General features: G+C 40.4%; 2 protein-coding genes and 1 non-coding gene across 3 annotated transcripts in view; all 3 read left to right on the plus strand.

Moving 5' to 3' along the window:
- The window catches only part of znf385b (zinc finger protein 385B), a 54,227-nt gene extending 47,953 nt beyond the window's left edge, over positions 1 to 6,274 (plus strand). Inside the window, exons 7-11 of the mRNA XM_047601909.1 lie at positions 348 to 513; positions 594 to 983; positions 3,596 to 3,783; positions 4,120 to 4,215; positions 4,330 to 6,274. Of these exons, the coding sequence (XP_047457865.1) occupies positions 348 to 513; positions 594 to 983; positions 3,596 to 3,783; positions 4,120 to 4,215; positions 4,330 to 4,599 (1,110 nt within the window). The 3' untranslated portion in view covers positions 4,600 to 6,274. The remainder of the gene's footprint in view (positions 1 to 347; positions 514 to 593; positions 984 to 3,595; positions 3,784 to 4,119; positions 4,216 to 4,329) is intronic.
- Positions 2,278 to 2,387, plus strand: trnal-caa. The gene is made up of 2 exons: positions 2,278 to 2,315; positions 2,342 to 2,387. It is a non-coding gene; the product is annotated as a tRNA-Leu (tRNA).
- Positions 6,275 to 13,357: 7,083 nt separating the features above from the next.
- On the plus strand, positions 13,358 to 22,495 carry LOC125017701 (solute carrier family 22 member 5-like). Its single transcript, XM_047601135.1, has 11 exons — positions 13,358 to 14,067; positions 15,572 to 15,781; positions 16,998 to 17,101; positions 17,752 to 17,906; positions 18,058 to 18,229; positions 18,932 to 19,058; positions 19,150 to 19,253; positions 19,873 to 20,087; positions 20,255 to 20,437; positions 20,531 to 20,666; positions 21,406 to 22,495. Exons 1-11 carry the CDS (start codon positions 13,858 to 13,860, stop codon positions 21,500 to 21,502), a joined length of 1,713 nt encoding a protein of 570 aa, XP_047457091.1. The 5' UTR covers positions 13,358 to 13,857; the 3' UTR covers positions 21,503 to 22,495.
- Positions 22,496 to 22,871: the final 376 nt, after the last annotated feature.

The raw sequence follows: 22,871 nt of genomic DNA on the forward strand, positions 1-22,871 counted from the left end.
TAGTGGTAACCAGAGTTGAATGCGTCAGTACACCAATCAACCACAACATTTAAACCACTCACAGAAGAAGTAAGTAACATCATTGATCATCTTGTTACAATTCAGTTTTCGGCTTGGAAGCATTTTTAGAGGGACAAGGGAGACCTACACAACATTAGGAAGGTGGTCATAATGTTATGCTGCTTGTCCCGTGTGCATCTAACAGAAAAGATATTCTCCTCTTTATTACAAGGTGGCGACGACGTGCTCTAATCACAACTTTAAATCAGAGCTGTGTCTCAGAAGCTCAGGAAGCAGAAACGAGGCCAAACTGAAAGTTATAACTTTGCTGTGTGTGTTTATCTCAGTCTCAGGCCGAGGCTCATTACCGAGGCAGCCGACACGCCAAGAAGCTCAAGTCTCAGGAGAACAAGTCCAAGCTGCCAATCACCACGGAGACCAATGGGAGCGGCTGTAGTCCCGCTGGCCCCGCCCCTTTAGTCCTGGCTGCCAGCGGCTCCAGTCAACACACAGGTATCTTTAACCCACCGCTCATCCCAGCGACGCTACAGGTGACGTTTTCATCCTGACGTTTTATCTCCTCCTCCCTACAGAACTCTTATCCAGTGACACCACCTCCCCTCCCCTCAAACCCTTCCTCCTCTCCTCCACCTCCCCCCTCTGCTCCTCCTCCCCCTCCTCCAGCAGAGCAGGCAGCGAGCCTCCCCCCTCCAGCCCCCCCTCCGCTCTCCCAGCTCCGGGCCTCTCCTCCTCTTCGTCCTCCTCTTCTTCTTCCTCCAAAGCGTCTCCTCCTCCTCCTCCTCCTCCTCCTCCAGCTCCGGTCACATCCTCCTCTTCCCCTCCTCCTCCTACTCCTCCTTCCTCCCAGGATGCTCCTCCTCTCTCAGCAGAGTCAGAGGAGGAGAAGGCGAAGAAGCTGCTGTACTGCTCCCTTTGCAAAGTTGCCGTCAACTCGCTGTCTCAGCTGGAGGCTCATAACGCAGGTGAGGAGGAGCAATAAGGAAAACTTCTTTAAAATTATGTTTTGAGTTAAACAAAAATGCACACGTGATGACGGCTTCTCCCCATCCTCCCAACACACTGAACATTTTCAGAAACACATGCTTAGTGAGTGCTCATTTCAGCATGAATGCAAACACACACATCATTCTGCACAGTGAACAACATCCGAGTAAACAAACGCACTGAGTCGAGATGGGAAAGATGAAGCCGGCGTCACAGAGTCACACTCCCCAAACCATATCTCTGCAGGATCTATGCAGTAAAGCAGCGGCGATGCATCCAAAACGTGCTCTAAACCCGAATCTGTTGACATGCACGGCGACTGTGCAACACTTGAAATCAGCTTGGCAGGATTATATAGGGAAGGAGATTACAGAGGAGCGGTGGCAGACATCCTGAAAAACAGATCCATCGCTCTACAGCCTGTGCAAGACTTAAGCGTTTCAAAGTAATCTGCACTGGAAGTAAGCAAAAATATTTCCAGATATGGATCCTTCCGTTTTGTGGGTTTGCACCAGCTTCAATAGATCATATGTTCTGTCAGATCAGATTATTGGAGGCGCATTTCCCTGACTTTGAACTTTTATTGATTTACATCCTTTGATATCAGTCCTGGGAGCTTCTGACTCTTAACTTAATATGAACCAACTCTGCACACAATATGCTGCCATGTGTTAGCATCGCTGGCAGAAAAAGAAAAAGATTTTATTTAATCAAAAAACTGCATAAGGACTAGAAATTCCTCATTTTACAAGATGTTCTGTGAGATGAAGGGTCCTGATCAGCAGTAGCATCAGTGACAAACAGAGGTTCTATCTGGATTTTTACTCTTTTACTTTTTTAACTTCTCTTTATTTATTTTTCTATTCATGACCGAGTAGTAAGTGACTTGTTAGGGGCGTGAAAAACACACAAAGTGGAGTATTTATAGGAAAGACGCGTATCAAATCTGTAATCACTGGAGGGAGGAACCAGGGTTCCTTTAATGTTCCGCTACAGCTCTGAGCTCCCCCTGCTGGATCCCTCTGGTAACTACATCTAATCTTATAACTAAAACACAAAGTACTCCACACATAAAAACACTAAAAGATACTAAATATGATAAAATGCTGTGTTAGTTTAGTAAGTTTTCTCTGCTTATACTAAATGTGTGAAATTTAGAGACGCCTGCCCAGACAGACTTATAAATTTACAGCCTTAATTTCCGTCCACATTCACACCTTGAGAGCGGAGCCTCTCACTTGCAGTAGCTTTGTTAGAGCTTGAGCGATAGTTGTCAGGATGGCCGAGTGGTCTAAGGCGTCAGACTCAAGGTACAAACCTTCCTGTGTACCGGGACTTCTGGTCTCCGAATGGAGGCGTGGGTTCGAATCCCACTTCTGACAGCACTTTTTGGGGAGCAGTAAAATAAATGTATGCACCTGTGAAGAAAATGGATGACTCATAATACAGAGGTGGAATTTCCCCATGAGGGATCAATAAGGGAATAATTATCTTATTATCATTCAGGAAGTTGTTTAGGGGACAACCTCAGGTAGCGTCCAGCTGTTTACGGCAATTAGAGGCACCATTTTCCTATTAAAACCTCAACTTCCCACTAGTCTCTTAGAACTGCAGAAGCTACTTGTTTGGCTGTAACTTAACAGTTTTACAAAGATGGGGACGTCATGGAAATTTTTGTGAATGTTGGAGGGAAACATGTAGAGATTTTATAACAACTTGTCCTCAGTAGCAACTTGAAAGAGAAAACAAATCCTAAAACAAATGGAAGATGAGGTAGATGACATTAAACACAAGACATGTTTATATGCTGCATTATATTTGAACTAGATGCATTTATTCATTTACTTATCTATCATTAGTTTAGTTTAGTTTAGTTTAGTGAATTGGGACAATACACATTGATCAACATTAATGCAGTATCCCTCAGTTCAAATGCACCGGACTTAGCACAAATGCTACATTTCAGCTATAGTCCTAAGGCAAGTACACAACACAGGCAGAGGAGACTTTAAAACAACAATCATGTAATAGACAATTACAGAGCCAGACACATAGATGTGTCAAAACAAACCAAAAAAGGACAAAAACAGACAATATTATGACAAAACACTTCACCCATAATTATATATATATATATATAAATATATAAATATACATACATAAAACTTAATGGACCAAGAACCCAGAGAGTATACATCAAATTAAGAAAACCATTTAGTCTATGTGAGTACATGTCTGTTTATTTTTTAACCAGTGTTAGAGATTTTAAAGTAAGTCAGTAAGTAAGTTTTGGATGTGTGGTGGCAACTTGTTCCAGGAATGTGTTCCTCTTAATTTAGTCCTAGACCTCGGTACATTACAGCCAAATCTGGTTAGAGCATTTAAAAAATAAGACGGACATCCATAAAGATTTGATAGCTGTCCAGGTCAGGAATATTATACTTTATTTAGGACTTTACAGTAATGAAAATGAAGAGGTTTCCTGTCTAAAATGTTAACTGCTGCCTTCTTAAAGCGAGACTTGTTTTACTGCACCTTCTATCATATCATTTCGTTCTGCGTGTCGTAAAGGTTCGGGGTCTGCTTTCAGGTTCGAAACACAAAACGATGCTGGAGGCCCGCAGCGGCGCCGGGCCGATCAAAGCTTACCCTCGACCCGGATCCAAGCTGAAGAGCAGCAGCGGCAGCTCCACGGTGAAGGGCTCCGGCCTGCAGAACAAAACCTTCCACTGCCAGATCTGCGACGTCCACGTTAACTCCGAGATCCAGCTGAAACAGGTGGGAACATGCGACGTTATGCGTGCACACAGACTCGTCTCAGGTCTTAGGTCTCAGGTCTTGTCACCTGGTTATTTCCAGGAGCTGGAAGACTGTTAAATTCTGGTGGAGATGTGTGATTTGCACAACCCATGGTTCACGCTTCTTCTACTTTATTTAATTTATCCTGTTTATTCCCATCTACACTGTCTGTTAGTATATAAATATAGTTATTCAAGTATCTATATATTATAGCTTCTATGGGTAATGATGCTTCTGTTTGGTTGTGAATGACAAGTAAAAATCCTTGAATCCTGGTTTAAAGTGGGACCGTGTTTCTTCTTGTTGTTGTTGCAGCACATCTCCAGCAGGAGGCACAAGGACAGAGTGGCAGGAAAACCCAGCAAACCCAAATACAGTCCTTACAACAAACAGCAGCGCGGCTCACTCACTGTAAATCTCACTCAAATCCACTAATACAGCAGATAATGAATCGATTAAATGCTGTTTAATTAAATTTATTAACATGTTAACTTTTGTCTCCTCCCCCTCCTCACTTTTTGCCAGAAGGAGCTGGTCAAGCCCTCCCTCTCTCCTTCCTTCCTCCCCACGCCCTTCGCCTCTCCTCCCGCCTCCCTCACCCCCTCCATCTCGCTCCCTCCCTGCTCCCTCTCGTCCTCCCCCCTCCTCACACCCACCTCCTCGCACCTCACCCCGGCCATCTCCCTCCACCCTCGCCCTCCGGCCACCTCCACCCTCTTCACCGCCTCCTTCCTGCGTCCAGCCCCTGGACCAATCAGAACTAGCCAAGGATCCATCCTCTTCACGCCCTACTGATGTCGCCGGTGTGTGCGGGGGGGGGGAGTCGAACCAGCAACCTTTGGCCGGCCTGACCCGACTTCTTTGTTGGATCTGCAATGGGCCGTGATGGCTTGCAGGGTTTCCAACCTGCGACGTCCTCCTCCTCTCGGTCTGGATCAGACACCTTCCAGCCGACCGTCTGATCCAGGAGAGGAGTCACTGCTCTAAATAAACCACAGACCTGAACCTGAACAGACTCGGACGCTGAAAGGTTCCCACACATAACAGAACACCAGGAATTCTTCTATGCACACGTGTAAGTACTGGAAACTTCCAGGATAAGTTTTTGGAAAGGCTACTGAGTTTTTCCGCCCGAAGGCAATAAGTTAGTGGCCGTTGGAAACTTCTTAACGTCTGGAAAGAAATCCAGCTCATTTGTTGTCTTAAGTCACGGTGTTGCTCCCAATTCAGCTGAAACGGAAAAGAAACACGAGAAACATTCTCACAAAACACCTCATCGTCTGTGGAGAATGGCTGGTTTTACGGCAGCCTGAACTGACCCTGAAGAAAGAAACTAACATGGTGAAGACAGTAATTTTCAGGCTGAAGATGCAGCTCGCGTCGGCTCAGGTCGGGTCATCAGCGTTCGGAGGAGCTAACCAGCACAAAACAAGATGTCAGAAAAACTCATCGTGAACAACTACTACTGCAAGAGGAGAGAGAAATTAACGGATAACACTGGATGTATTCTAATATTTTTTTTTCTCTCATTGTTAGAAAATGTCACGAAGAGACCAAAACCAACAAAGTGTTAGTCTGCCTCTAAATACCTGTTCTCTGTCTCCGGTCCTTTGATTCCTACAGAAAACATCCATCATTGTTTTTAGTGCCCTTTAGTAATTTAAATGTCAACACGCAGACAGCTCTGCAACTGTTCCTCCTGCTCTCTGGGTAAGAAACATAAAAAGCAGAACATTTACTTGCAATATGTCCGCCTTGTCTACATCACCAGCCCAGAGTAAGATCTGAAAACCTCCAGCAAACACTTTCATTTTGACCGAGTGACGGATATAACGGCCTTATATCTGGTTAGAAATCAGCTTAAAATCCTTAAATAATTCAAATTCTAAATTCTAAATAGGTGCAACTTGTGGCCAGAAATGATAGTGAAGTGGCAGCACAGCCCTCAGTGTCCTCAACGGCAGCTACAGTCAAGCCAAGCTGGAATAAAGCAGAATTACAGGAGCCTAATTTAACTTCCTCTGAGTGTAATTGCTGGTAGGACCCTGCAAAACGTATGAACTTAAGCAGAAAGCTTTTTTTTGTTTGTTTGTCACAACCTGCTGATTTAGTTTCTTTATGTTCTGAGCACTACTTCTTCTTCCTGTGTGTCTGATGTCTCTGCTGCCTATTATAGACTCATTGTGTTCTCTGGACGTGGCTACTTCCTGGTTTTACAGTGAAAAGGCCTTTGGTCCTGAAAACTGTTTTTTTTCTTTTCTTTTATTCAGCCTTCCTGCTTGCAGAACTGAAACTTCTCTCACAAAGAGTCAGAGAAACCTTTTAAAACACATCAATGGAACTTTTCACAAACTGCACGTTTTCACCTCCCATGAGCAAAACTAAAAGTATTTTCTGTTTTTTTTTTTTTTTTTGTGCTCTTCTACTTTATTTTACAGTAAATGTTGTAAATATACGACAAGAAGTTTTGGTCCATTTAGCACTTTGTTCCAGCGACGGTTACAGATTTGACGTAAATGCAAATGAACTTTCAATGCTCAACTGGCGATACTGAACACTGGAGCCTGTAGGGGGCGCTAGCAGGAACTTGTGGCTATTGATCTTGCAGATAGCTTTCTTTAGCACTTTTACACTTCAGGTGGTTGTTTGACAGTCGTGAGAAGCTTCACAGAACCACAAGAAACCATAGAAACTCTGCAGAAGAAGAAGAGTCCAGTTCAACCAATCGGCTCAACAGGTTCGACCTGGTTGGTTGAGTTAAAAAAGTAAAACCTACCACTAGTGGACCCTGTTCAGACGTGGTATTTAGATGATCCTGAGTGATCTGATCTCAAGTGTACAGGTGTCGGTACCAAATCTACTCGAGCTCTTCTCTAGATGACGTCAGCTACATGTTCGACTCAGGCTGCGAGATCAGCTCATGGTTAGACAACACGAGTTATTTTTCACAAAGTGTAAAATAAAATAAAGCTCAGTAAAGGTTTTTATTTATCATTTTTAATTTTCCAAGAAAGACAAAAGAATACGATGATGAAATAATTTGAGTTCATTAGTAAATAATAATACAGCTCTCATCAATTTATTTAAAGAATAAAAGTACAAAACAAAACCGCTAAGTTGCTCTGCTTCGACAACAACCGCTAAAGCTGCTAAACCTCTCTTCCACTTCCGCTTCTTCCTGTTGTCCAACCAATTATAAAACGCAACGTTACCGTCCTTAACGACTACGTGACGTCATCTGGAAGCACCGGATACTCCCCAAGCAGATCTGGTACCGAGACGCATTGAAGACAGATTCAAGTCCGTTTTGTCCACGTTTGGAGGTCGTCCCTTGTGTCCACATTCCTTTAGCAGTGGGAACACACCACGTGTCCTGGCCACATTGACGGGCCGCCTACTCAACTGACTTCCCTTCGAGGTTTTCCTTATTTATTCGCAGATTAAAGTGGAAATTGTGGAACGTGTCACGGCTAACACACAACTGACGACACAGTTTATGGTTCTGAAACAGCAGAACTGAAGAAGCTACTTGGACAAGTGATGAAATTCAAACCTCTACAAGTCCAGTTGCCTTTTTTAATATTTTGGAGACAGCAGTACCGATTTATTAAGGGCAACAGCTGTTATATAATAGTTTGCTCTAGATGTTGGTGATAATTTGCATCCCGAGTGCAAAATTGAGATTAGATCTCATGTGGTCACTCATTCATGTGGTGTGAACACAGGCACCTAAAGCTGGATGCGTGTTAAAACCAGGTCTAAACAGGGACAGAGATTTAAAGGATAGGTTCACATTTTATTTACCCTCATGAGACCCTGCGTCCTTATATATGGACATTAAGTTTCAGGTTTTATTGCAGCTTATTCTGCTTCAGTTAAACCCATTGTCCTCATTAGTGGACACATAGTCTGCCATCTAGTGGTAGCAAAGTCGGTAAAAAAGTGGACAAGGAACAAAACCTCATCAAATTCTACGGTTGAACCTTATTTATTTATGCTAATTAACGTTTCTAGTTTGATATGACGCAAATTTAACAAATTTTATCAATAGCAATGAGCTACAACCTCACTAATCAGCAACTACTTGTTTGAGGATGTTGGGACTTCATTGTTCTGGTTTTACTCAGCCATGTTCATGTTCACATTGGTGGCTTTACTATAATCCCAGTGTCCACATATGAGGACATGGTTTTAGTTTTTTTCAAAAACTACTACTTCCTGTTTAAAGACGATGCTTAGTTTTTGTACTTCCTGGGTCCTACTGATCCCAAATACCTTGGAGAAATTAAAAATGCATTGCAAATAAAAGCTGGGGTCTCAGTCTGGCTAATCTGAGGTTGAGGATTTTAAAGACATGTTTTTCATGCAAATGTAGTCGACACATGTATCACAAATATTAATAATATTAGTGAAAATAATCCAGTTGGCTGATGTTGGTATGAAACAGTTTTCTGCGGTTATTTCTATGGTTTCTCGCGGTCCGTCTTCCTGCCTCCTCCTGAATAACTTGAAGTATATTTCAGTCTTCCAGTGATGATCAAACAGGACATTATGTGTACGTGTGTTTATCTATGCAGTATTTTGGTGTTACGGTGCAGTAACTCTTATCTCTCTTAACAAACGATGTAAAAAAAAATAATAATAATACTAATAATTAACAAAATAATGTGTCAAATCCGTGTTGATGATGTCGATGTGCGCACTGAGGCTAGTTTGAAAACAAAAGTCTCAGCTGTTCACGTGAACTTCCTGTCCGATGCAATAATGTACAGATCAGCTGCTGCTTTTCTATCGGCGCCGCTTCCTTGTCATGAACACTGACGCCTGAAAGGCTCCAAACTGGGGCCCAGTTATAACACTGGAATGAAGAAGAAGAAGAAGAAGAAGAATGATGCACTGAGGTTGTGTCTATGTGTGCGTGTGTGTGTGTGTAGGTGCCTGTAATGAACGTCATCTGATCAACTCCCCCTCCTTCCAAAATAAAAGCCCGTTTTTCCATTAGCACAAATGACGTGCAAACAGTTAAATATAACTAAAGGAGGAGTTTTTATCTTTTCACATTTCAAACAGTGCTTCAGTCTTTGCCTAAAATGCTTTAAAAAATAAATCCAGATTGTGAAGTTTCAAACTGGTCACACACGAGTCACCTCAGCGTGAACTCTGAACCGCACGTCTTCCTCCACGTTAAAAATCAACACTTCCTGTTTCGCCAACACCTCCATCGGCTTCTTCATGTACAGTATTTATTCTCTGAGCTTGTTTTATATGACGATGATGATGATCAAAATATGCAAACCTGTCAGGTGCAGATCATGTAACATTTTTTCTTCTTTTTATTTTGTTTCTGTAATTTTGTTTTGTTTGTTTTCATTAAAAACTGCTGTATATCAGACGCCCGTCCTTTTTATTTCTTTTTAAACTAATAGAAAATCCTCTATCTCTAAATCGTGCATAATTTTAAAACTCAATATAATTTAAAGTAAATGACTTATATAAAAATTCAACCCTACAGTTATAATGAATGTGGGTAATAGCTGTAGAGACCAGGCTGTAAACATTTTTATTTCTGGTGTAAAACGTTCAGTGCTCCCAGTGGTTTTTGGCTCTGGTATAAATTAGACTTTATTAGTGATTTAGATTTCTATGAAAATTAAATTTCAGTGCAGCGGCTCAGAGCACAGCAGGAATACTAAACAGAACCAGTATTTAAATTTAAAAACTTTGTATAAAAAAAGATAAATATGGGATAAAGGATAAATACACAGAATTATTTACAGGGAATAAAGAACTACTGGGAATCAAGACCAACTTTGACGTCACTTCACTTTTTTTGGTCGCCTGTCCAAAAAATTGAACTTGTACACATCATAAAGACCACAGCCAATGGTAAACTGGCTTATACACCAATCAGGCATAACATTATGACCATCTTCCTAATTCTGTGTATTTATCAGTTTTTGATCTAGTGGATTTGGAGGCCAGGTCAACATCTTGGCTGTTTTTCATGTTTTGTTTTTTTTTTTGTTTGTTTTTGTTTAGTTTTTTTGTTGAGTTGTTCTTAAAGTGTTTGTGTGTGTGTGTGTCATTGCTATGGGGTGGAGGTACATGTCTAAGTAACATCCACACGAATGTCAAGTCCAACAGTTTCTGCGTCACAACAAGAATTTATGAATTTGTAATCTTCTAAACTAGTTAGACACTCACTGTAAATATTTCCTTCTTCTCTATGCATTTTAATATATAAACACATAAAACTACGTGAACGGGACCAGAAATTCTCTAAAGAGACCTCGATGATGATGACACACTTACTTAGACTTAGACTTTAATGATCCACGAGTAACTTTGTTGCACATAAAAGTAAACACTCTTAAAAACCACAAGAAAGATAAAATAAAACATTAGATTAAAATAAAGTAAAAGTAAACATTATCTAGTAAAATCAAATAAAAAAAATGTACAGAATTAGCATTTTATACGACTGTAGATCCTCCACCTCCGTCTCATAACCTGCAGCAACACGAGGCCCCATGTTTACACATTAATGATTGAAAAGTGTTACTCTGAAGTCGGCTGTACCAAAAAAAACCCAAAAAAAGTGTAAAGCTCCAGTCAGCTACAGAAACCACAACCTTTCTGCCTCATCAGAGCGAGGTCACTCCCTGACATAGTCACATTTTACAAAGTATTTCTTTCAAAGCGACATGTTGAAAACAAGTTGCACACACGACCTTGGAGGCGCAACAGCTGATGGGAAACGTCGCGTCCTCGTCCTCCTCCCTCTGCTAGTAATTCACTGCAAACCTGAGCTCCTCAAAACAGTTTAAAATCACGACAGAAAACACAACACATAAAGCTTGAAGCTCATCCAAGGAGAAAGAAAAGCACTGAGTCACCGTGGCCTGAATAAACTGGTACTTTGTAGGTCAGGCACCGAGCTGAACTGGACTGGAAGCTTTTAACTGGATTGATCATTTACTGCGCACGCTGTGTGGAAATGAATAATTAGACCAGTTAAAAGGTGACGGGGCGTCTCCCGTACTGTACAACCTGCACCTACAACCCTGTGTCTTCTCAGGAAATGAATCTGTAACTGAAGAGAGGGACATCGTATGTCTTTATGTAATAAACTATGGGAAAGTTCAGGGGCCGACAAACATCTAGTAAAGTGTCCAATTACTTCTGTCTTGTTGCATTTGGACACTTTTTAAAGGGCCGTTCGGTTCTTTGAGTATCGAGGTGAACATTCATTTTTCAAATTCAAACAACAAAGATCCCATTCAAAAGACGACAGTAAGACCTAAAACACACATCACAAATAAAGGTCTAAACAACAGACAAAATAGTGACGACAGTAATAGATCATAACAGTCAATCAATCAATTAATCAATCAATCAAACTTTATTTATAGAGCTCTTTTCATACAAAAGATGCACCCAAAGTGCTTTACATAAAAACAACAACAACAAAAACAATAGACACAAGAGATACCACCCTTCTCCCACTCATGTATGTAAACAGACTAGGAGGCACTAGGGAGATAAAAAATAAATGAATAAACAAATAAACTTATAAATAAAATTAAATTAAAAGCCATTAAGAAGGTAAAAAATTATAAAATAAGTTAAAGTTAGTTAAAAGCCAGGCTAAAAGGATAAAATGATAAATGAAATCCAATTAATAACAAGACAAAAAAAGTAAAAAATAATAAAAAAAATAATTCAGTTAAAAATCAGACTAAAAATATAAATGATAAAATAACTCAAATTAAATAAATAACCAGCCTTAAAGGTAAACATACCCACCACCTATATGGTCCAGACTCCACATACTAAACATAAAAAAAGAAGAAGTAAATAAAATAAGTAAATAGAAAAAAGAGATACCAGTTATTATGCATATTAATTATCAAAATAAGAAATAAAAGGCTGCCATCTCTTAGTGTCGCCCTGTGAAGTAAATCTAACATGCTCTAATTTATTAATGCCTCTATCCAGTGAAATAAGATCAATCTCCTGGTGAACAATGAAGAGAATCCTGTTACTTTCCTTGGAGCAATTATTAGTTGTGCTTCCTCTAACCGCCTCTAACCACTAACCACTACCTCACAACTCGTATTTACTTGTATTGATGATATTTCCAGCTCGAAAACGCTCATATACTCTGCTACTCCCTTCATTGTTGTTTACGTTTGTGACCCTGCATGGTATCACACGTGAGTTGTCCTCATGCTGAAAACGTGACTCGTCACAGTTACATCATTCCCCAGAAGAAAGTAAAAATATCTATTTTTATTCAGGAAAATGGGAAAAACAGTATCACACAAGTGATTACTGGTCTGGAAATAGTTACGCGTTAGACTTGGCATTACTGGGAAAAAAAAGTAGTCATATTAGAGTCACTGTTCACAGATCAGGCATAACATTATGACCACTTACCTAATATTGTGCTTCCAAAACAGTTGTATCTCATCATTGAATGGACATGGACCTTCTGAGGGCGTCATGTGGTGTCTGGAAACAGGATGTTGTTGTTAGTGGGTCACTTTGGGTCCTATAGGTTTAGGGGAATGGCCTCAAGTTTGTACTCTTAAAACTGCTGGGTTGTTTCTGTAAACACATTTCTGGGTTGTTCATGCTGGGTCATATTTCTGGGTTAATTTGACCCAACTCCTGGTTCATTCATTTTCCCGCTCATTTGTTGTTGAAATTTGTTTTTATCTGGATCCAAGCGACTGGACAGAAGGAGAGAGAAGAGAACTCAGACACAAGATATTTCTGGTGGGTTAAACTGAATATTTACTTACATTTTTAATAGTTTTGAATTTAATATTGTTCCACTGCACATAATCACATACTTATCTTTAAACTTTGACCTAGAATAATAAACAGTACAGTTCACGTTAGCTAGCACTAGCTACCATGTAACATTTGTTATGTAATTTCAGTTGAAACATGGATTAGTGATGACGAGTAAAAACGCTGAAGTGGAGGAGGAGGAGATGGAGGAGGAAAGTTACAAATCACTAAAACTAAAGATAAATCTGGAGTTATTTTTATATCTTATGATGGAATTATGTTAGTGGTTCGACCCTTTCAGACTGAACTGGACTGAATGTGGCTCTTTAACTAAAATGAGTTTGTCTGGTCGCTGGGTTCTGCTCAAGGTTTCTCCCTGTTAAAAGGGAGTTTTTCCTTGCCACCGTCGCCCTCAGGCTTGCTCTGGAGGTTGCAGGCTGGTTTTTGTGAAGCGTCTTGAGATGATTTGTATTGTTATTGGCGCTATATAAATAAAACTGAATTGAACTGAAATTGAATTGAATTGAATAGGTCTGGTCTAGGTGGGTGCTACATGTCTAATTAACATCCACATGAACGAATGCCAGGTCCCAAAGTTTCCAAGCAGAACATAAGATGGTTTAAATGTCATTTACTTCTCCTGTCAGTGGTTTTAATGTTGTGGCTGGTCGTACTTACAGCCTTGTCCGTCTTCCGTGAAACAGACTGTGGTTAAACCTTCCTACAATAATAGTGTTCCTCCGCTGGACACTTTGTTTCAGACTGCACAGTGTGTTTCCAGTACCAGTATGTAATCTCACTGTATGTAGACTTCACCTTTTTCCTCAATCCCTGCAAAACAGACACTGTGTTCCTCTCTTTGCTTTATTTACTCTCTATCTCAAATGAGGAGCAGTTTCTTCCAGCATGAGGAGTTTTTGCAAGTAGTTACAGTATGAACCCGACGTTTAAAGTTTGATGAGGATGAGAGGGGAGTGGATGGGAGGTGGAGTCTTTCATTTGGAGATAAAGGAGGTGTGAAGCTGCGGAGAGACGCTGTGCAGTGCTGCAGGAGAACTTATTGTTTTATGTACAGGTGGAAGAATTGTGTAGTTGTTTTAAGTTTGCCCACATGCAGCTGAGCAAGTAATACCCAGGCAGAGCATTTCAAGTTGTAGTTTTAAGGCAGATTATCATAGTTTCTTCTGTGACCGCGCAGTAAATTCAATCATCAAGTGCAGCTGCAAAGTGAAAATAAGAGCGGAATAGAATAAAATGCAGGATTACGAGAGGTCAGTGTCGTTCCTGGGGAGCTGGGGCCCGTTCCAGTGCAGAGTGTTCTTCCTGCTCTGTCTCAGCTCCATACCATGTGGGTACAACATCCTGTCTGTCATCTTCCTGCTGGCGAGCCCACCCCACCACTGCCACATCCCCGCCACCAGCAACCTGAGCCAGGACTGGATCCAGGCCATCATCCCAGTGCAGGTCAGATCTCCAGTGGGTCCGTTCATTCTGAGCGGGGTCAAATAAGTGCATGAAAGCGATTTATATTTTAACCCTTTTAACATTCTGCTGCTGGGTTGAACATGGGACGACGGTAGGTTTTTGAACCAATCAGAGCTCTGTGCACGAGTTGTGTTTGAGTAAATGCTGCATGATGGAATATGTCAGTTTCTTCTGATTTCACTGATCAAAGTCAGTATGGCCAATATATAAAAAAATTCAAAAAAGATTCAGGCGAACCCAACAACTTCTTATTTTTTAACTGTGTGCCAACTTTCATTACTCAAGAACAATAACATAAGAGTGGTTCTGACTTTTGTGATAAAAACTTCAGAGTCTTGGCTTTTAAAAGAGACAAAATGTTCATGAACAGCATTCAATTTACTTTGGGTATGTCTTAATTTTTGCACAAGGGCTGTAATGATGAAGTTATTAAATTATTATGTCATGTGAGAATTACAAAGCTCTTACAAAGCTCCCTTTGATCAACAAACAGACTTTGACTTAAATAGACTTTATAGAGAAAGTCACAAGAGAAATTGATTAGTCAGGTAGCTCAGTTGCACATAAAACAAAACCAGTAGTAAATGAAACATAGAATAGAATAGAATAGAATAGAATAGAATAGAATAGAATAGAATAGAATAGAGTGTCCTTTATTGTCTTTATACGGTGTATAATGAGATTGGAGAGCTTCCCCTTTATTTACAAGTTAAAATACTAATACAAAAAAGGTGTAAGGTATAAAACTAAATAATAATAAATAAAAAAAATAGTAATAATAACAATTAAATAATGATTTTACTAACGTCAACTGCCTTTGTAAATATACACTTTTAATTGTTCATCATCTTTATATTTCTGTCTTGTTTTTTGATCGTCCATTAGGTATAAACAGCAGTCGTCACTATTTTTATATTTACAATCGCTCACATGCCCTATTGTACATTAAAAGTGTCACTCTTAGCTTTTTCAAGTCTTTATTTTTAGTTTTTTCCCCTCCACTATTCCCGTTATTTATACTGTGATCTGTTGAGGTTTTCTTTGGAGAAGCTCTAAAAACTGAACCTGCTCAGCCACAAACACCAAACAATCAAAGTTAGAGACTAGATGTCGATGACACTGGAGCATTTAGCTGCTAAAAAGCCAATCGTTTCCCCCAGGAGTTGGTAGAGACCAAAAATGGAGCTAAAAACAGATTTTAAATTGGACTCAGGTGAAGTGAAAATGCTAACTTTAACGTCAAGTCTTATTATTTAGGTGGAAATGTGCCGTATATCATAGTCCAAACATCAAAGTCTGTTTTTCTTTCCTCTTCAAATACAACCAACTAATAATTTACCGCGTAGCTTTGGTCTGGACGAAGGCTTTGACCTCATGTATGTAAGAACTGGTCCAGTCTGAACAGATGTGATGTGTGACGTCCTCCTCCCTGTTACTGAAATACAGGCCGAGAATAACACTTGCGTTATTTCCTGGTCTTCAGGTAGCCGGGCAGCCGGAGAGAAGCAGCTGCAGCCGGTATGATCTGGACTCGGTACAGAATCTGTCCGCTTTGGGAGTCACACCCAGACTAAACCAGATCCAGGGGCCTGGGTCCGGTCCAGAGGTCCTCCTGTCCAACCTGAAACAGGAGGGGTGCAAAGACGGATGGACCTACAGCGATGAGTACTACCACTCCACCGTGGTCACTGAGGTACTATTAATTCGTTAATAATGGAGTTTCCTGCTGTTATTGTTTAGACAGCGTCAAGGATGAAATCTGGACTGAATGTCGTGACCTTTTCTCGGTGGCCACCAATCATTGACTTCACATCGCTACAGGGAGCTACGACCAGAAACTGGAAAGGGCTGGAACCGAGACATCGCCATGGCAACAGCCACTCTTTAGACTCTAGAAAACTTATATAACGTTTTGCATGCGCGAGTTCTGCATTTTCTAACATGGTAGTAATAAAAGTCTAAATGATCTGCTCAGTACTGACTGGAGGTTATGAATAAAAACACACATGGAGGCAAATTCAAAATAAATGTGGAGTATCACTGCAATTAAATTCAATTCTATTTATATTTATATTAATGTAATGAATATATTAATGAATGAGTTTATAATTATGTTAATGTAACACTAGTGCTGCCGAACCAGGTTTGATTTGAGGATTTAATTCAATTAAATTCCATTTATACGTTGTTAATAATAAAACTTGTCTCAAGACACTGACCTAAAACCCCCAGAGCAGCACAAAACTTATATGTATTAGTGTACAGTAGGCATACACTGTGTAGTGAGACTAACTTACAGCGTGACAAGCTACGTTGTCCAGTGGCACTTCTATTGTTGCTTGCCAGTTTCAAAAACAAATAATTTAAACTAAAAACACATGATTTGTTGATGTGTCGCCACGTCGCTGGAATGCATGCGGAGTTGTAGGTTCGTCGTGGAGTGACAACTATCTGCACCAGTTTGTAGCTTCTTCTTTTTCCGCCGGTAGTGTGAGCGCTGCATAGCATCATGTTACAGAGAGGCAAAGCACTGAAAAATACACTGGAGGTGTGTTTCCACCGCAAAAAGCAACAAGTGTTGGTTTGTATTGCTTCCATGGAAAAAAATACTTGTGGCCAGTTACTTGACGCTGTGGAGAACAGGATTCATGGGAAGAAGTGAAGCAGGAAACATAGGTTCAGAGGCTTTGGAAGATGAATGAAAAGAACAATAACCACTTAACGGGTCATTTTGGGCATTTTTGTTTGACTGTTATGTTTGTTATATTATTTATATTATCCCAGACTGCATTATAACATATAACATATAACACATCATATAATACTAGTATGTACAGGAGGCTGAATGACTTTAGATTACACGTTCAAAGCAGAATATATACAAATATATTATGTCCTTTGTGTTGCAGTTCAGTCTGGTCTGCAGTGAAGAGTGGAAACAGCCTCTGACGTCTCTTGTCTACTTCCTGGGAGGACTTTGTGGATGCTTCGTCTCTGGACAGCTCTCTGATCGGTACTTTTTAGTTTCAGTTCAACGTGTCTTTCCAACGTCAGAGTAGGTGGGTTTTAAGGGAGGATCCAAATACAGGGGAAAGAGAAGGTGATGAGGTCGAGGTTCGAAAATAAATTTAATAAAGAGAAGAAAAGGCAGGAAAATCCAGAAGGCAAATAAAAACACAAGAATGCAAAAAAAAGAAAGAACACACAAAGAACACAGGAACATGGGACCTGATCACAGAGAGGGGAAAAAACACAGACAGGATGATGGGGAGAAAAAAAATCCCAGGGAAACTGAAGAGTAAAACAACATGACAGCAAACAAAGGGAAATGCAGGTTATATATAAGTACACACAAGAGGGCTGAGGGACGACAAGACATAGGTGAAACTAAGGAGGGAAATCACACCTGGAGAAACAAATGAGCAATCAAGGAAAACACAAGGAAGCACAGCAGACAGGAAACCAAGGAACTTAACAAAAGTAAAACAGGAAACTCAAAACCTATTCACAAATAAAAGACAAGGACACATTCTTATTCTGTAAATACGGTCAAAAAGCGATTGCCTTGGACGGTTCTCCTGCTAGCTATCGATGCTATCGTCCTACGTCTTTGACATTTATATTGCGCTGCAGGATTGACTGACCGCCCTCTTGTATTTGAAGGTTTGGTAGGAAGCCTGTGCTGTTTGGAGCCATCGCTGTGCTCAGCGTCTTCAGCAGCGCTGTGGCCTTCGCTCCGTCCTGGCCTGTCTTCACTGTGCTTTTCTTCATGCTGGGCTTCGGTCAGCTCTCCAGCTTCATCGTCATCTTTGTACTGGGTACGTCTTTTCTTTTATTTTTAGGACACGCTCCACTGATTTGGATTTTTAATAATAACTCATTGGAGGACAGCGTAAGACCTTGTCCACACCATTGAGAACATTTAGTGTAATTCTCCAGCCTCTTTTTAAACAGAGGTTTCCTCCACAGGTTCAGAGATCCTGATGGGACCAACCAGAGTGTTCTTCTCCAACCTGTGCTTGCCTTTTGTCTACGTGTTCGGTATGATGATGCTGCCTGGCACCGCCTACCTGGTCAGGAACTGGAGACACCTGTCCCTGATCATGGCCGTGCCCGGCCTCGCCTGTTTCCCCTTCTGGTGGTAAGATTCACTATCAAAGTTTTTTCTTAAGTTTGTTTTAAGTTATTTGCAGGTGACATTTCCACACTTTGTAACACTTCTTCAAATAAGCCGACTCTTTTCTCTGAGTGTTCAATGGGTCTGTGTATGTTTTGGTCATTGGATTTTACATTCAGAAAAGAATATTTTAAAACAAAAAATGAGTGGTTATTTTAGTTAGTCATGTTCAAGGAATTTTTCTTCATCAGGGTGGATAAACAAAACTTTAAAAGCTGGTCGATTTTCATTTTCTGCAAAAAAATAAAATCATGAGACGGAAACCAAAAAGTGCAACCAGAAGTAGTCATTTTCAAAATAAGAGCACCTATGAGGCTGGTACTATGTTTATGGCAAGAACGCCCAAATGCTGTATATGTCTTCTATCTGTGCTTTCCCTTGCACTGGTTAAATGTCTTTGGGACCTTACTCTGTGTCATCTGCAGAAATCTCTGCACACATGTTAGTGTTAGCTAGTTGCTAACTATTGATTGAACTACTGATTATATGAAGTTATTTTTAGTTTTTACCTGAAATATGCAGCTTAGTTTTTCTGCAGTCATATCCTCTTCACTGAGACTCTTTTACAACGTACTGATCCATACCCATCAACTTCTGTTACATTTCCTTCTAATAAATTATAAATCATACATATCTGGCTCACATTACTGACTGACTGTCCACCAGGCTAATTCCAGAGTCTCCTCGCTGGCTGGTGTCTCGTGGCCGTTTACACGAAGCAGACTTCATCCTGAGGTCAGCAGCTATGGAGAACGGAGTGGAAGCGCCTCCAGTCATCTTCCTCCAAGCTGACGTAAGAGCCTCTAAACTCTAAACGCCTTGTTCCACACAGTGAACTAAGGTGGTTGTTATATATATATTTTGATGTCTTTGTGTCTACACAGGTCGAAAAAGCTGAAAGCCCAAAACCACCAGCGACCCTCAACTTCCTGGATCTGCTGAAGAACACGAATCTTAGATGTATGACACTCATTCTGTGGCTCATCTGGTGAGTTAAGGAACTGCAAGAAAAATTGTTTTGTTACAAGAAACAGTTGATTAGTTCGTCCATTATCAACATTTCAGAGAGACGGAAATTCTTTTTTCTCCATCCCATGAAGAGCATCATCTCCGTTTTGTCTTACACTAGATCCACAGAACTAGACGTCTGTGCATCTCAACATGCTTCTGTATATTTTAACAGCCATCCTACCTTTTTCAAGGCTTATCTTTCAGAGTCGTCTTTCTCTCTGCATTCTCAACAGGGTTATCTTTTAAATTGTCCCACCCCAGAGTCCCGTGAGTCCGCTGTATTCTCTTTAGGATCCATTTAAGTAGGAGTCCCAGACTCGCCCGTGCATGGTGTCAATGCCCAAAACCTGGACGGAGGAAAGGCTGTTGGGATCCGGCTCGAAGGACCAAGTTGTTACGGAAATTCCTTTATCAAGAATGACAGAGTCACTGGAGTCTTGTTTGAAAGTTTTACTTTCTTCACTTACTTTACTTTTCCCCCACTATTTGGTGAAGAGGAGAATATCTTGTGTGGCAGTTTAACCACATATGTTGGCTCTTGTTGTCCAGTGTGACACCAACAGGACTTAAGATCTTGCTCTTTTTGCTGTTTGCAGGTTTTCCATGAGTGTCAGCTACTTTGGATTGTCCTTCAATATGTCCAGTCTCTATGGTAACCCGTTCCTCAACTACTTCCTGCTGTCAGCCGTTGAGCTGCCTGCGTACGCTGCCAGCTGGTTGGCTGCACGCAACCTTCGTCGAAGCCTATCGTTCATCTGCTACACCCTGCTGGGGGCGCTAGCTCTGCTCCTCATCCAGATCACCACGAACAGTAAGTATCGCTGGTGTTTCTCCACCACGTTTTACCTTTCACTGCGTATTCAAAGGTATTGGCTTCCAAGGTGATGAGTTTGGTCGTAGATGCCAGAGCAAAGATCTTCTCAAATCAAATGATGAGTAGGAAGGTGCATTTTTATCAGACCTTCTTCTTCCCTGCAGGTCATCCAGCTCTCACCCTGTCCCTGGTGCTTGTGGGTAAATTTGGCGTTCTAGCCGGCACAAGCGTGTTATACATGTACACCGGAGAGCTGTTTCCCACGGTCATCAGGAACACAGCGATGTCCTCCTGTGCCATGTTCTCCAGAGTGGGGTCTTCTGTTTCTCCGTACCTGCTGCATCTAGGTCAGACTAATAAATAAATTGTATTTGAAGTTGAATCTAACGAGATCTGTATTATAAAGAAACTGATCTGATCGAGTCTGCTTTGGCCTCCAGCTGTGTTCGGTCAGTTCCTGCCGTGGATCGTCGTTGGTTCTCTGTCACTTCTCAGCGTTCTGCTCTGCATCTTCCTGCCTGAGACCTTCAGACAGCCGCTGATGGACACCCTCCAGCAGATGCCGGTCACACGGCGGTGAGTCCGCGAAGCCTGATTTGTAGCTGTATGTAAAAGAGGCTTTAATGTAGCTATGAAGTGTGCACAGGTAGCCTCCAAGCAGGTGGGTTGTAGATATAGAGGTAAAATATGCTAAAATATATCACTGTATATTCCTTGCATGCATGAATTATGAGAACCTTAGTCGAAAGTTTTTATTCCTCTTTATTTGGATAAACAAAAATATGCAATTGAATTCTTTTCATGAAGTTACAAAATTCGTAACTCCTAGTATAAAATAAATATTCAGAAACTTTAACAATTATATTAATTCTTAGATGTTACTTGATGCCAGCATTTATTTATTTATTTTTACTTCCAGTGTTGCCCTGCTATTGAAGTATTTACACAAAATGTCCAACGTGCTTGGCATTTCTCACTCTCTGTCGGCCATCTTGTTTTCAAATAAAAATATTGTACTTCCACCAACTGACGGAAGTGTATGGAGTGATTCACAAGCCTCCGCTGTGTTGGTTGATAAGAACTTACGACACCAAAACCCATACATACATACACCAAAAACTGCTGTTGATAGCTGTCCGTTATAGTGACCACTGTGCATGAAAGGGAAAAAGAAATATTGATAATTGAAGTTCATTTACAAATAAAGCATAAAGTAAGAGGAATGTAAAAACAAAACAACCCAAAAATAAGCAGTTTTTTAACTGATGCAACTATCTCTTTTTTTCTATTGCTTCTTTTTCATTACCATGTACAGGTGGCCATGGAGCTCCACTACTCCTCCAAAGGATGATGGGAAATCAGTCAAAGAACAGCCAACCTCACCTGAGGTCATCTGCTCAACTCGCCTATAAGACCCCCGAGACACAAACAAACCAAAACTGTCAGCAACGTCAAAGTCCTCCACAATTTACATTTTGCATAACATTTTACATAATGGTGGTGTCGTTTTCCTGCATCCACCAGTTGGCGACTTGTTAACGGTGGAAGAGGACTTGATTAATCATCAGTGATGCGTTCACTGACACGTGAAGAGCAGTAACAGAGCTGTGCAACAGTGAGATTGCAAAAGGAACAATTGAGTCTCATAAAAAGCAACACAATTATTTTTTTTTCCCATTTCAAGCAAGATCTAAAACTGGCAACAGTTCACTTCACTGAAAAACAAACTAGTATTCTGTGTTTCCCTCATGGATTAAAACACTGGTTTGTTCGAGATAATGGACAGGCCTCAGTTAAAGATAAAAGTTCATAGTGCCACATGAATAAGAAGCTTGAAGAATCAATGATATTTAGAATAAACATGTTTTTTTTCTACCTGTGTAAATATTAAAACGTTGTTTCAAAATGTGTGACAAAGACAAATTTAACTTTGTGTATATATTTTATGTGCTGTTTGAATTAATAAATAAAAAGTAATGCAAAATGTGTATTTTTCACAATTAAGCAAACTGTTCCTGTCTGTTTAGTTATAATGATGTCACCACTCCCTGTCAACCTGAAAGGATTAATATAAACAACCCTAAAAATACAAAGATAATTGCTGATTGGATGATAATTATACAGTTACTGCTAACACCAACCACATTCAAATTTACTTTCATATTCACTTTACCTCATTTTTTCCCCCCACATCAACCAGATGAACTATGAAAACCACTTGTTACTGTGAACTCAACCTACTGGAAAGTCAGATAGAGGGCTTCATTAGTTATATGTTCAAGAACTTATACAAAAAATAAGAAAACTTTCAGAATTTACCAAACTGTATATTTATTCCGAAAGGCGCTTATAAGTAAAATGTATTATTATTATTGTTGTTTTTGTTGTTGTTATAGTATATTCATCAACAATCATCCTTAATATTTTAATTAATTTCTTATGTTTGACTTGTTGTTGTTATTTTTTATGACTTCCGAGCTTGTTTCATTTATATTTCTACATAAAGCTGATCCTTTTGTTGTTTCTGGGAACACTGAAACGTCTCAATGGTCTGAACTAGATGGGGCGTGGCCTGTTTGACTGTGGCTCCGCCCAGGAAACCATGCTTGAACTTTATGAAGTTAAACACGGTTTAACCGGAAAAGACGTGGCCATGATTTTAAAATAAAATCACAACACGTATACCGCACTACTATCTACTCCACTACCACATTTTACAGCAACACATATTAACACACGTCGTATGATGAAAGCACCTTATTCATAGATTTATTGCTGAAT

The sequence above is a fragment of the Mugil cephalus genome, chromosome 12 (assembly GCF_022458985.1).
Source record: "Mugil cephalus isolate CIBA_MC_2020 chromosome 12, CIBA_Mcephalus_1.1, whole genome shotgun sequence".
Classification (NCBI taxonomy): domain Eukaryota; kingdom Metazoa; phylum Chordata; class Actinopteri; order Mugiliformes; family Mugilidae; genus Mugil; species Mugil cephalus.

Bases quoted from the DNA above. Each gene is read 5' to 3' on its own strand.
- LOC125017701 (XM_047601135.1), top strand. From the start codon at position 13,858: ATGCAGGATTACGAGAGGTCAGTGTCGTTCCTGGGGAGCTGGGGCCCG. The intron at 19,254-19,872 runs GTGAGTTAAGGA...TGCTGTTTGCAG, and splicing joins CTCATTCTGTGGCTCATCTG to GTTTTCCATGAGTGTCAGCT. The intron at 20,088-20,254 runs GTAAGTATCGCT...TCTTCCCTGCAG, and splicing joins CATCCAGATCACCACGAACA to GTCATCCAGCTCTCACCCTG.